Source organism: Triticum aestivum, chromosome 7B, assembly GCF_018294505.1.
Source record: "Triticum aestivum cultivar Chinese Spring chromosome 7B, IWGSC CS RefSeq v2.1, whole genome shotgun sequence".
NCBI lineage: Eukaryota > Viridiplantae > Streptophyta > Magnoliopsida > Poales > Poaceae > Triticum > Triticum aestivum.
The window spans coordinates 710,965,273-710,979,886 of NC_057813.1; the positions used below are offsets into that span (position 1 = coordinate 710,965,273).

Sequence of the window (14,614 nt, forward strand, 5' to 3'; positions counted from 1 at the left end):
GTGTGCCAAGCGCATCGCAGTCAGAATTGTGCAAGTGTTTGGCCCGGAGTACTTGAGATCTTCCAATGTTGAAGACGCCGCAAGGCTATTGGAGATGAACAAAGCTCGCGAGTTCCCAGGTATGCTTGGCTCAATAGATTGCATGCATTGGAGTTGGAAGAATTATCCAAAGGCATCGGCATGGGCAATTCCACGGCCAAAAAAAGGGTACTACTATAATCCTTGAAGCGGTGACCGACCAAGAGACTTGAATTTGGCATGCTTTTTTTGGAATGCCTGGATCTTTGAATGACATCAACGTTGTCAACCGGTCACCATTGATGAACAAGATTGCAAATGGTGAACTGTCACCGGTGCAGTTTGTAGCTAATGGTCGTACATACAACTATGGCTACTATCTTGCGGATGGCATCTACCCAAAGTGGCAAACATTTGTGAAGCCATTAAAAAAACCGGAAGGTAAGAAATATCTTGATTTCCACAATGCTCAAGCGGCGGCTAGAAAAGATGGGATTTTGCAAGCCCAATTTGCTATTGTGAGAGGACCGGCTAGATTTCGGGATCAAAAGATGCTTTGGTACATAATGCCCACTTGTGTGATCATGCACAACATGATCATCGAGAATGAGTGTGGCCAAGATGTAGACTACTCTCACTATGAGCTCTTGGGACATCTCATGCGAGTGCGGCGGAGGGCTGAAAGGGCGGCCCGTTTTGTTGCCTCCTATCATGCCATTCGACGTCCGGCAGCGCATGATAATCTTCAGAAGGATCTCGTTGAGGAGTGGTGGGCTTGGAATGGCCGCCAAAGAGCATCATGATTTGTGTATTTGAACGAAAGATACTATTTGTTTGAGTTGTAATAATAAATTAAACTATTTATTGTTGATTTATTTTGTTTGTATTTGATCTTCTTGCTTATGTTTGGAACGCATATGTTGTTTGTCTGAGAGCACGCGCGCTGCATTTTAGCGCGTCTGCTGGAGCTACACGCACACTGCATTTTATCACGGCTGCTGGAGCCAGCGCCGCGCCAAATCAGACGATCGGCGCACTAAAAACTGATTTTTAGCGCGTTGCGTGTTGAGCGGATGTTGGAGATGCTCTAACACAATGCTAAAACCTGCAAGTCCTACCTCTGTCCTGCTTTATAAGTCGGGAGTGGCTACCTATCAGTCGACCTAAAGCTGATTTCGGGTCAGTCGACTGGCCCATAATTTGTTTCAGTCGAGTCAGGCAAGTGCCGTCGCAATGCACATATCCGGCTGGCCCATAGTTAATTAGTTTATCCACTTGCAATTGTCGTGAGCCGGCATGCGTTCCGAATGGCCATGCACGTACACATTTCAGCACCACATCATTAACGCTGCTTTTTCCCACCATCAGCGTGATGGATGCATGCAACACGGCTCCCCAAATATCGGATGTACGTTAAAATATCCAGTGATACGCGGCGTCACATGATACCATGCTTCAGAACTGTTTGGTGCCTTGGATCTACATGCAAGGGACAGGATCAACTCACTCGTCATTTACACATGCCCCCTTGGTACATTTACATTGGTCCTGGATCATGGAATCATACTACACCCCCTATCACTAGATATGCACTCTCGGATGTACATATCCATGTTTGGTTCATAGGTACTCGTATTTTCCCACACTTTCTTACCCAGCCAGATTCTTGTTGTGGAAGACAAGGCCCACATGTCATACACAAAAAATATATGGCAAATTTTCCATAGGCAAGCTAAAGTGTGGCTAATAATTTAAGCACCCAACCTAAGGCAAGTTCGGCTAAAATAGTTGGCAAACTATGAGATCAGCTACCGGTTTTAACTAGCATGATTTAAATTACTATGAGTTGTAAACCCGATAACCAAAAATAGAAAAAGAGGCGGTCACCTCAAACTGTAATAGTTGTGCTGCTGTCACCTTATAAAATACATGAATAAAAATAGTGGCAAAATTTGCATACAATTTATACAGAAATTGCATTTTTTTAATAGTATGCAGCAATAAGTATATAATGGTGAAAGTTTCCTAAGAAGAAATAATTTAGTGGAATCGGTCTTATCATTAAAAAGAAAGAGAAGTATAAAAAATAAATCTAATATTGACAAAACTTACACAGAAGGGTTTCGCAAGAAAAAATGCACACATTTTACACTGAAATTGCGCTTTTTATAATACGAAAGGATAACCATATAACAGTGGAACGATATTGGAATTACCTTTAAAGAAAGAAATGAAATAAAATTAAAAGTAAAATGAAAACGGAATGATGAATTTTTCTAGGGAAGAATAAAGCCCTTTAAGAAGAAAGAAAATAGAAATCCAAAACAAAATAATAAAATTTTCTAGGAAAGATTGAAACCCTGTAAGAAGAAAATAAAATAAAAGCAAAAACAAAATAATGAAGTTTTCTAAGGAAGAATGAAACCCTTTAATAAGAAAGAAAAAAAATGAAGTTTTGTTTGGAATAATGAACCCTTTAAGAAAAAAATACAAGAACTAAAACAAAAACAAAATAACGAAGTTTTCTATGTAAGAATGAAACCCTTTAAAATATAAAAACTAAAACAAAAACAAAATGCCCAAATCACCCCTTTCTTTTTGATTCACAAATGGTTTTCCTGGTGATCAAGCATTTTGCATGGGTACAAATATCCTCCGCTATCAAGAAGAATGCCCTACCAATTGCATCTATTGCTTTGGGGCCATTTTGTGCGACAAAGATTGACATGCAATATGTGTCGAAGGATTCAAGAACAATGGTAAGTAATCAAGCATTTTGCAATGTTACAAGTATCCTCTGCCGTTTAGGAGAAGGCCCGACAAATCGCATCTACTGCTTTGGGGACCTTTTTGGGTAACAAAGATTGACATACAATATGTGGCGAAGGAGTCAAGAACAATGGCGAGAAGGACAAAGAGAGGGTCCTAGCCCTCCAACCTTTAGGAACTTATGACATTTCGAAATGATGGGTTGGAAAGCACAGACAGGCATGAGGCAAAGAGGGGTGGGCCAAGGTATATGACAGGGAAGGAGGAAACGGATCAATTATGATACATAACCATGCAATGATCATGTGTTCAAGATTAAAACTTTTGTGTTCTGTACTCATAATCGATTAACTATAAACAAAGTATTTTACAAGAAATCTGTGATCGAAGTTAAACTTAGGAACACGTGGGCAACTTGCATTATCCAAGAGGGAGTACATTAAGAGCTGATTAATATCTGCATTAATATGCAGTAACATAACACAGGAATAGATGCCAGTTGGCTTTTGCTGCTTATATAATTCTATTGGGCAAACGAGCTGTGAGCAAGGTTTTGGTTACCGGTCGAAATTTCAAGATTTCCCATGGTTACCGTGTATTTCCGCGCCCCTCAGTAAATCCATATACCGAGCAAAATATACCAATTTTTTGAATTTAAACACTCGATTTATAGTAAAGTACGTACAATGTAATTAATGCCATGAGAGTTGGTTCTAGTGTGGTGGTAGCAACATAGTTCCTGTTTTGAGAGGTCTCTGGTTCAAATGTCCGTTCATTCACTTATTTGAATTCAAAATTCAGCTATAAAATTCATTCGAAATATTCTCGTAACCGTGGTAACCACGTTTACCAGTCCCCCTCGGTAAAAATGCCTCATTCGGTAACCAAAACCTTGGCTGTGAGGCACAGCAGGGCTACAACTCAGCATCACCTGATAACTGCCAAACAAATGTTTGTATTGAACAAATCATACACAACAATGCACTCCATGAATGGTACACAGGATAACATCAGGTCGAATTATTCAAAATGTACCTAACAAGATTCAAGTAAACCGAAGTAATGGAACATCAAATATATAAGGACGCGAAAAAACAGAAATGAATATGTACAGCTGGGCCATTACATGGAGGTGACAATCAGGGGCATCCCATATTAGCCAAACCAATTTAGACCAAGTTGGTTACAAATCGGTGGTAGTTTTACTGGTTTCTGCCATGTTTGAGAATTTGTTCACCTTTGTTCGAACGGCCACCTACTTCCTAGTAGCAGAGCAAAAGGTCGGACCTGAACTATCAACACTTACTCTGCCCATCATGTGATCATGTTAGAACACAGGCTACTCGAATGAACGCATAACTAAGTGTTGCCTCCTTTCACTGAAGCTGAGATCTGCTGCTGCTTTCAGGCCAATGGAAGCTTGGCGCATTGTTGTATTGTGTCAAATCGAAAGATATGGTCTCCACCTAGAAGGCAAACAAATTTTAAGAAAAATGAGCATTAGCTTATCAGAAATTACTAAGACCAGTAGGAACAGAGAGGGGAACTCGAAAGGGTATATTTGAGCTTACTCCGTATGGGAAGGTATCTGGTGCACCACTAGATGTTAATGGCCATCCCTCATTTACTTGATCTTCCTGAACCTAATGGGGAAAACCTTCAATGTTAATCATCAAGAACTATATGAAGAAGAAAAAATTACTAGTCAAATGTGTGGACCTAGTATCAATACATACATTTGCGCTTTCTGTTATGCTGTCAGTTGCGGTGACCGTTGTGCATAGGTTGTTCGCGGTGGCATTCCTCCTCTTGTTATAGGCCCTTTTAGTTTTCTTTTTCAGGGTATCAAGAACTGTTGGTGTCGTCAGTTTCTTCTTGCGAGAACGTTTTGACTGACCTTGCATGAGATCCCAGCCCTTCGTACTAAGAGAAATGGGTAATGCATCATCAGTGAAATCCTCATTCACTGGATTATATGCAAAGTTGGCAGTTGAAACTTGGCTGTCAACCCTTTGATCTCTCAGTGACTTCTCATAAGAAATCACTTTATCCCTGATCTCCCTCATGACTGACAAAGCGTAATCTTTTGATTCTGAGTTCACAGAACCCAGTTCCACAACTTCTGCAAAGTATTGGTGGCCTAGTTTGTAGAGATCATCATAACCTCCCAATTCCTGAGTACTTAATGAGACGTCCCGGGACATGGAAGAACAAGTTAGTTTACAATCCTTGCACCAGCGATGAATGATGTATTTTGATGGAATCATCGGTACAAGCTCCTGCCTCAGTACAGTGAGAGCATGTCTGCACAATATACCTTTAAATTGAAACAAGCGGCAGAAGCACCATATATCATCTTCAGCATTGTCATAAGCAACTTTGAAGTCCACCTTTGTTTGATTTACATGCTCTGATAGTATGTATGTAACTACTGAATCACTCCGATCAAGTATACTATAGTTGCAGTGAAATGAATGCCCTAATTCATTCAAGAAAGTTTGAAATATCTCCATTGTGTACATCTTTGCTGCTTGCTCCTCCACAGGCAATCCAGTCATCAACTGTGGCCTCATCTGAGACGATTGCAAATCCTCGTAGGTTTCCTTTTCTAACTTAGTTCTGACAGCTGCCTCATACTGCTCAACAAACATTTTCACAGACGTACCAGACGTCAACCACCCATCAAAATAGTCAGTTGCACTGTCACTTCTGTCTGTGACGGACATTCCCGCCCAAAAAAAATCCTTCACATAAGCAGGAGCCCACTGTGCCCTGACCTCGTATAATTTGGACAGCCATTCATTTCCCTCCAACTGAAATTGATGTGTCATTTCTTGCCACTCTTTGTCAAAATCAAGAGCAGTAACTGAGTCATAGGCCAATGTGCTGAAAGTAGAAATCATTTCATCCTTGTTTTCCATTCCGGCCAACTTCTCAGGAAGCTCATTTAAAATGTGCCGAAGGCAAAAGCGGTGCCGTGAATTGGGGAAAACCTTTTTAACAGCTATTGCAACATCATGACAATAGTTGGTAATTATTGAAGGTGGTGACATGGCATTCATGCATCTTAAGCATGTATCAAAAAGCCACACGTAAGCTCCAAGAGATCTACCAGCAAGCAAACCACACCCTAGTAACAGTGGTTGAGCGTGGTGGTTAGTGCCCACAAATGACACAAACTGTATATCATACTGATCACTGAAGTTTGTGACATTAATAGCAACCACATCACCAAAGTAATTGTAGGAACTACGTGATTTGGCATCAGCCCAGAAGACATTCCTTAGCTGTCCTTGCTCATTCATGTCTAAACTGTGAAAGAAACACGGGTTCCGGTCTTGCATGTCGTTGAAAAAACTCACTAATGCCTCTAAATCTCCTTCAGCAAGCTTCAGTTTCCTATTTCTGTCTATCTTGGTCTTGATTTCAATCTGGGCAGATGAAGGTATGCCACTATCTCCAAAACTACTAGAATGTCCAACAACTGAGCTACTCTGTGGCGCCTCAGACAAACGAGGTGGATTTAGAGAGAAAGGGATGTTCTCTAAATTTTTCTTATATTTAATCGAACCGGGGTCCAGGGGATGGTTATGCTCCAACTCGAGAACAATAACTTCCCAGCGATTCTGAAAATGGGCGTCCTTGACAATGATCTTAGCCTTGCAGCCAGTCTTTGTGCCTCGCTTTCTTGCAGGCCTTGTCACTCCAGATCTCAGCCTAGATTGCCCTCCCTTAGAGCATATGAAGGTAGAGCGGTAGCGGAAACCATCAAAGGTGTTGTTAGATCTCCTTGTGATACCGAAACCAGAGCGGCATCCATATGCGACATAGAACTGAAAGGCGTCTTCCTCTGAGTCGAAGACCATCCCTACTTTAGGTATCCATTCTGGATCCATATCAACCGGCTTAAAGACATCGCCCTCAGCAAGGCTTTTCTCCTTGTCACCATCTTCTTGCACGTCTCCTTCATTGGACGATTCGGTGCTATAGCCTTCCTCTTCCATTGGTCCCAAATAATCTATCCGGCCTGAAAGAAGATGAGCAGTATCACAAACCGTGTATAGATACAGTTGACAGAAGCATGCTGAGCATTTCTACAGCAGTTTTGGTCAATAAATAGTTTTACAACTTTCTTCAATAATTATTACTTCAGAGTACTACTGCCGGCACTCAGCGGCGGAGCTAGGATTCGAAACGAATGTGACATGTGAACATTTCTAGTAATTACCAATACATCATATATAAATAGATCAAAAATGTAGTCTTGCAACATCGACAAGGTTATTTGTGGAACCGTAAATGAAACTGAACATGTTATGTGTTGATGTAGTGTGGTATAAATAATAACTCCCTGGCTACCTGACTTTAGTCTCTGGATAAACTGAGATCGGGGCTGCTGCACGCCTCCAGTTTCCAGACTCTAGCGAATCCAAGGAGGGCGGAGGCTAGAGGAGCTGCCGGGCCTGGACAAATTCAGATCTGTGCCGGAAATCTTGTCAAATTCGATGTAAATATGTCTAAATCAGAGATCAGGTGAGCAACCATGGGGGATGGGGTACCTCTATAGGGAGGAGACGGGCACAACACCTGAGCGGATTGGTCGGCTCCGGCAGTTCGGTTAACAGGGAGGGAGGCTCCGCGTACTGCTGCGCAGTGGCACGCGCCTGCGCGGACAGCAGCCGCCGGGCGGTGGGACGGCAGGTAGGCAGCGGGCGTCAGGGCGGTCCGGCGGTGGCTCCGGGCGGCCGGGCGGGCTGGCTCGGCTGGCGGCGGATCAGTGTGTCTCAGCAGTCACCGTGGACTGGGTTGGCCGGACAAGCAGACGACACCAGCGTAGGCTGTTTGCTGGGCTCCTGATAAGCTATACTATATAGACCAGCCCAAAATTTCTCAAGAAAAAAAATATATAGACCAGCCCAAAATCCCAGGGTGGGCCACGGCACTCCCTGCTTGTTGGCTTGCTGAAGAAAGAAAACAACCAACCAACCAAATTCAAAGGAGGGGCTCGCAAGCAAGCAAGGAGGCCAAGAGAGCAAAGGAGGGGCTTACCATCAGTTATGTGGGAGCCGGGCGAGGTAGCTCTTGCTGAGTCGGTCGATGAAGATGCCGATGGCGCGTGCTTCGAGCTGGACGACAGGCGCAAGCGTAGGAGTCACGCAAGGCCTGATGGTGCAAACATTGAGGCACATCAGCAGTGCATGAGGTGTGCCAAGCTACGGGATACGCCAGGCTCCAGCTATGTCGTGGATGAATAAAGAAGGGAGCATCAAGCATCCCTCGCATGCTATAAAAGGAGGAGGACTGAGCCGTGCGACACACACACACACACACACACAAATAACACTAGACTCCAGAACATGGCAGCCTCCAAGCGCCAAAGCCCTCACACTCCTCAGTAGTCGTAGTCGTAGTAGTAGTTAGCTCTAGTTGTAATAAAGCCCTTGAGGCATTGTATAAATCCGTGGTGAAGGTAGGCAGAAGGTAGTCTTCTTTTCTCTTTGTAGTCCCTTCGGGGTCTCCCGAAAGGAAAATCCGTATGTAAATTATGTTTGTTGAAATGAAGTAGTTTCGTGTTTCACTTGGTCTTTCTATTATGAATTTATGAGATGAGTTCTTACGCTAGGGATCCTATAGGAGAAATCTCTGCCGGTAGTTTTCTGTTTAGCCTGTGTGGCGTCTGTTGAGAACCTTGTGGCCGTAGAGAAGTGTTCCCTTCGGGTGAAACTGCCTGGGAAGACGGTAAGAATTTATCTCATAAATTCGCAATATAAACATCAAGTGAAAGTACTTAGCTGCTTCTAAAGCAACATAATATGGAGAGTACCGAGTAGGATTAACACAACCGTTACATACCCGTAGGCCGCCTCGTTGGTTTCACCAACCCGTAAAAGAACCTGCATAAACACATTAAATATAATAACTAGAGCATCTAAATAAATTACGTTAATCTCAGATTCACTAATTTAATAATTTTAATATCAAATAATTTCGAAATTTTTAGCTACCTAAGTTTTCATACTAAATAATTTTGTAATTTTGCTTATTAATAAATTTTTAAATTAATTTATATATTTGTGTGTCATGTGTACTTTTTCAATCTTTTCTAAAACTTAAAAAATTGATTTTTATTTTTATTTCTATTTTTGGCATTCAGCCTGCAAGGCTGCAACCACTTTTTTTTTAGAATGCTGCAACCACCTTTTGCTAGGCATGCAGCAGATTTTGAACAAAGGGAGAGAGATGGTTCGTGGAGACCAGCCTGCCAACGAGGGACGAGCGAGCAACATAAATGAATACCGGGGGTAGGATTCAAAATAATAGAGTTTTTTCCCTCTGTTTTTTTGTGGATTCAAAAGAAAGCCCTTTTCCTTTTTTTTCTTTGTCTTTCTTTGTTTTTTCTTTGGTTTTCTTTGTTTCTTTCTTTCTTATTTTTATTTTATTTTTCAACACATGCCAAATATATTCATACACATTTTTATATTTTCTATACAGGAGCAACATTTTTTGCACATGTCAAATATTTTCATACCATTTTTTTTGTGTACATGAGCAACATTTTTTACACATGTCAAACATTTTCATACACATTTTTATATTTTTTTTAGTATACATGAGAAACATTTTTTACACATGTTTAACACTTTTCAAATAAATGATTAACATCTTTTCAAATATATGTTTTCATGTCTACCTTTTTTCATACACATTGTACATTTTTGGTATACATCAAATATATTTTTATATACTTTTAACATTTTTAAATACGTGATCCACATTTTTTTTCAAATACTTGTTTCCAAACAATCAAATACACGCTAACTTTTTTCATATATGCATTTATTTTTTATATGATACGTAACCATTATTCTAAACTATGCAAACATGATTTTACATTGGATAAATATTCTTTTAAATGCCACAAACAATTTCTTTAACCATGTGAACATTTTTCATAAGTAATGTTCGTTTTTTATAGGTACAAGACTTTTTATTACATGGATAAATTTTTTACATTGTACTCCATCCGTAAAGAAATATAAGAGTGTTTAGATCATGCTCTAAACACTCTTATATTTCTTTACGGAGGGAGTATATTATTATTTAAAAGTACCACTTACATTTTTTTCAAAAGACGTATGAACTTTTTAAATGTCACATACATTTTTTTAATGGTAAGAGCATTTCATGTTGAGCGGACATTTTAAAATGTGCGGTACACTTATAAAAAAATTAACTAATTTTTTTTCATAAACATATGTATTTAGTATTTTCAAAATATACATAAAATATAATGTGCGGTACACGTGAACAGACTTCTGAATCCAGTTGATATATTTGTGGTGAATGTGGTGCCTGAGCTGATTTTGGGCCGTAAACTATTGAAACGAGGTAATCGAGCCCATCTCAAGTGTCAATTCAACGGTTAGCACTTTCTGCAAAGGCGAGTACCCCGGAGGACTATGACACGCCACGACGGTACTTTCCATCGGCACAAGCATGGCGACATGCTTTTGCTCAAGACGGCGGGAACGTCAGCATGACGTCCCTTAGACTGACAGCAGTGGCGCCTGGGATCAGAGTAAAGGAGTGGGCGGGAGGTTCAGGCGCCGAGTGGGCTGAACTCTCGCGATTGAACGAATGGGCCGTGGGCGGTGGTGTGGAGCAACCGTCACGGCCTGTAATCGAGTGAGCTTTTACATTCGTGGGCGGTGGACAGTGAACAAGCTGAGTAAAGTCTAAAAAAAAACTATGTGAAGTCTGATTTTATACTGAGTACTCCGTAATCTCTCTGAAATTCTGATCAAACCCGCCCTGCAGTCTTTGCCGTTGGGCTCCTCTTTTTTTTTTTTGCGAAAACTGCAATGTATTACTCAATCACAGGTTCAGTACAGTCTGTATCTACTAACTCCAAAACCTCTGGAGGACCTGATCCAATCCAAATCATAGTCCTACCCTGAGTTCTACCAAAAGAAGCTAGACTGTCGCTGGCCTTATTTTGCGACCGCGAGACATGAGTAATACAAGATTGCCGAAGAGTAAGAAGGTATCTAATCTCATTAACTAAAGAAGCGTATGCTGATCGGTTTATATCATCACAAGTGATCATGGCCACCACCATAGCAGAATCCACCTCAATAGCAATAGGTAGATCGGACCGCTGAATAGCCGATGAAAGTCCCTCCATGCAGGCGCAAAGTTCTGCTTCAAAGGCATCACGACAAGAGAATAAGGCTCTACAAGCAGAAAATATAATCTCACCCGAAGAACTCCTCAATATCATTCCAGCTCCGGCAGCATCTGACGACACAAAGGAACCATCCGTATTAAGTTTTACCCAGCCCCGCACTGGTTTCACCCACCTTCGACATACCTCATCGATTTTTGGGACTGGATGGGCACGATCCAGGGTAACCGGAATCTTCCCTTTCACCGGGTCCATGTGCGTATTGGATTGGACAGCAAGCAGCGAACCCACATAGCTTTGTAAGAAGCGAATAGAGACTTCCATTGTGGGGGCTGGTTTGTCGTGTGTGATCTCGTTTCTCACGAACCAGCTTCGCCAAAAAATGAACAGCATCATGCACCGCTCCACTTCCGACAGGGGCGCCAAAGCTTGAAATAACCACTCCTTTCCATCGTTAACTAGTGAGTCAATCTCAGGGAGCCTCCAGATCTTGGCCATGGCTCGGTATAGATCCCGCCCATACTGGCATCTAACAAACGGATGATAATTGTCTTCTGGCTCCAACCCACAAACCGGACAGATACTTGTAGTTTCCAGGGCAATCTTGTTTTTGTTTTTCCAGGTTGGTAATTCTCCACGCATGATTTGCCACTGTAGGCGTGGCTCCACAATTCCAAATAAACTTCCAACAACTCCTGCCGCCATTAGCCGAAGTGCTCGACGAGGCCACCATCCCTCTGGTCAGCTCATCGAAGGCAAGATGATAAGCACTCTTAACTGTGAAATTCCCGGACTTTTCTGGGCCCCAAGCAATAATGTCCTATCCCAGCCTAGGGGATGCTCTAATTTTCATTATTTCCTCCACATCTGCAACCATAAAATATTGTGACAGTAGATCACTCCTCCAGGAACCATTATCATTCAAAAGGTCTGAAACAAAGCGAATCCGGCAGTATCCTTGTCTTGTGATCGGCTTATATGAGAACGGTCGGGGGATCCAGTTATCACGCCAAACTCGGATGCTCATGCCATTGCCCACTCTCCATATTAGACCCTTCTTCAACAACTCCAAACCGTAACTAATAGCTTGCCATGACGATGATGCATTGCCCGCAAAAACTGTGTCCTCAAGTTTGCCTACCGGATAGTATCTTGCCTTTAACACTTGTGCACATAGACTGTCGGGCCTCGTAATTAATCTCCAAGCTTGGCGGGCTAGGAGAGCTTGATTGAACAGCCGAAAGTCTCGAAAACCAGCTCCTCCTCTATCCTTAGGCTGCATAAGGTAATCCCAGCCTCTCCAATGTACTTTTCTCTTCCCCTCCGTGGAGCCCCAATAAAAATTCCGCACCATCCTAGTGAGGTCATCGCAAACCGAGAAAGGCAGTTTGAACACGCCCATTATATAAGTAGGTAAAATGCTTGGGCCACTGACTTGATCAAAGTCTCTCTGCCAGGCTGCGCTAGATGACCATCGCCCCACTGGATAAGCCGCTTTGTAAGGCTTGTCTGAAGATTCTGAAACTTGCCTTTACACATGCGCCCATCTGGAGTTGGAAGCCCCAAGTATTTCTCCTCGAATACAGTACTAGTTACCCCCAAGACATCTCTGACTTCATCTTGAATAATTTGCGGGCAGGCACTGCCAAAGAACATAGAACATTTACTATAGTTGAGACTCTGTCCTGTTGCAGCAGCATATAGGTCCAGAGCAAACTTCACCCGTTCAGCTTGTCCTCTAGAAGCTTCAAAAAACAGTAAAGAGTCGTCTGCAAACAATAAGTGTGAGATGCCTGGTGCCCGCCGACAGACTCTTACTGGAGTGATATCGCCACTTTGCACTTTACTATGCAATATTGCAGATAAACCATCCGCCACAAACAAGAATAAGAATGGAGACAGTGGGTCACCTTGCCGAAGCCCTCGCGACGGTGCAAACGAATCCAAGAGAGTTCCGTTTAGTTTAACAGAATACCTCACCGATGTGACACATGCCATTGTCCAGTCAAGCCATCGCTGAGAGAAACCCATCTTTTGCATCACTTGCCTCAACAAACCCCAATCCACTCTATCATAAGCTTTGGACAGATCAAGCTTATAAGCACAAAAACTTTTTGTTGGATCTTTCTCTTTCTTAATGTAATGATTACACTCGAAAGCCACTAGGGCATTATCAGTGATCATCCTCCCAGGGATAAATGCACTCTGTTCACTCGATATTAAATCATCCAAAAGCGGCCTCAAGCGGTTCACAAGGCACTTAGATATTACCTTGTATATCACATTGCACAGGCTAATTGGTATGTATTCAGCCAACTTAGTGGCGTTAGCAATTTTGGGGATCATAATAATAGTTGTAGAATTCACACCTTCCGGCATCGTCCCCGTTTGGAAAAAGTCTCTGACCGCAGCAATCACGCCGTCCTTCAGTGTCCCCCAATTCCTTTGGAAAAACCGTGCGGGAAACCCATCTGGCCCTGGCGCCTTTAGGGGTCCTATCTGAAACATAGCGTCAGCAATCTCTTTATCAGAGAACGACGCACACAGCCTATCATTGTCCTCTTCCGACACCGATCTCCGTAACAAATCAACAACAGGAGCTGCATCAAGTGAAGAATCAACCGAAAAGATGTTCTGAAAATAATCATTCACTAAGGAACCCATGGCCCCAAGGTCCGAGTGCACAACACCTATGCTGTCAGTCAACTCCCTTATCTTATTTTTCCTAGCTCTCCAAACAGATTTGCTCTGGAAAAATTTTGTGTTTCGATCTCCCTCCTTCAGCCATGAAATTCGTGATCTTTGCAACCATAACATTTCCTCCTGATACAACAGTTCATTCATTTTGTCAGACAGTAACCTAATCTCTTCCGGATCAGCATTCATGTTCATGAGCTCTTCTAGCTGAGTCCGGGATTTTGCCAACTCCCTCGTCACATTGCCAAATTTCCTACCCCATGATCCCAGCGATCTCATGGTTTTTGTGAGAGCGTCCTTTAACTGTGACAAATTTCGGACCTCCCCAACGGCAGCCCAGGCTTCTTTTATCACCTCTGGGAGTGCCGAATCTCTTTCCCAGAAAATCTCATAGCGCCTGCACTTCCTCCCAACAGGTCCTGGGTCTGCCTCGCCCTTCAACAGAAGCATCACATGATCGGAACAAGGCGATGGGATGTGCTCCACTTCAGCAAACGCAAACAAGTTACGCCATGCATTCGTCACCACAGCTCTATCCAGACGTACCTTAACGTTAGCAGAACCACACCTCTTGTTGTCATAGGAGAAAGGTACTCCCCTGAAGCCCAAATCCACCAGTTTGCAAATTTCCAAGGTATCTCGAAAGGCTACCATTTGTGACTCCGCCCTCGGTGTCGCTGAGATATGTTCAAAGTTCCACATTGCTTCGTTGAAATCACCCAAAACTAACCATGGGAGGTTGCTTACAGTTTTTAGATTCTGTAGTTTTGCCCACATGATATGTCTGTTCTCAACTCGAGGTTCTCCATAGACAAAAGTAGCTCGCCATTGTACTGCTTCTATCTGCATTCGGATAAGTGCATCAATGTGTCTCTCATCTTTATTCACGATCTCCATGACACAATTCTCATGCCAATATAATGCCAAGCCACCACTCATACCATC

At 42.5% G+C, this 14,614-nt stretch overlaps 1 protein-coding gene across 2 annotated transcripts; it reads right to left on the bottom strand.

The window, feature by feature from the left end:
• Positions 1 to 3,857: 3,857 nt before the first annotated feature.
• Positions 3,858 to 7,651, bottom strand: LOC123156983 (protein FAR1-RELATED SEQUENCE 6). Of its 2 annotated transcripts, none has more exons than XM_044575195.1 (5): positions 7,347 to 7,651; positions 7,147 to 7,266; positions 4,524 to 6,814; positions 4,359 to 4,430; positions 3,858 to 4,253 (listed from the first exon to the last, which is right to left on the bottom strand). In XM_044575195.1, exons 3-5 carry the CDS (start codon positions 6,789 to 6,791, stop codon positions 4,164 to 4,166), a joined length of 2,430 nt encoding a protein of 809 aa, XP_044431130.1. In that variant the 5' UTR covers positions 6,792 to 6,814; positions 7,147 to 7,266; positions 7,347 to 7,651; the 3' UTR covers positions 3,858 to 4,163. The 2 variants fall into 2 exon arrangements, with proteins under 2 accessions (XP_044431130.1, XP_044431129.1); XM_044575194.1 differs by having other exon boundaries at positions 7,375 to 7,641.
• Positions 7,652 to 14,614: the final 6,963 nt, after the last annotated feature.

Excerpts from the sequence above, each read along its gene's own strand:
- LOC123156983 (XM_044575195.1), bottom strand. The coding sequence starts at position 6,791 with ATGGAAGAGGAAGGCTATAGCACCGAATCGTCCAATGAAGGAGACGTG. Across the intron at positions 4,431-4,523 it reads GCATAACAGAAAGCGCAAAT|GTTCAGGAAGATCAAGTAAA; the intron begins GTATGTATTGAT and ends TTTCCCCATTAG. Across the intron at positions 4,254-4,358 it reads CAGATACCTTCCCATACGGA|GTGGAGACCATATCTTTCGA; the intron begins GTAAGCTCAAAT and ends TTTGCCTTCTAG.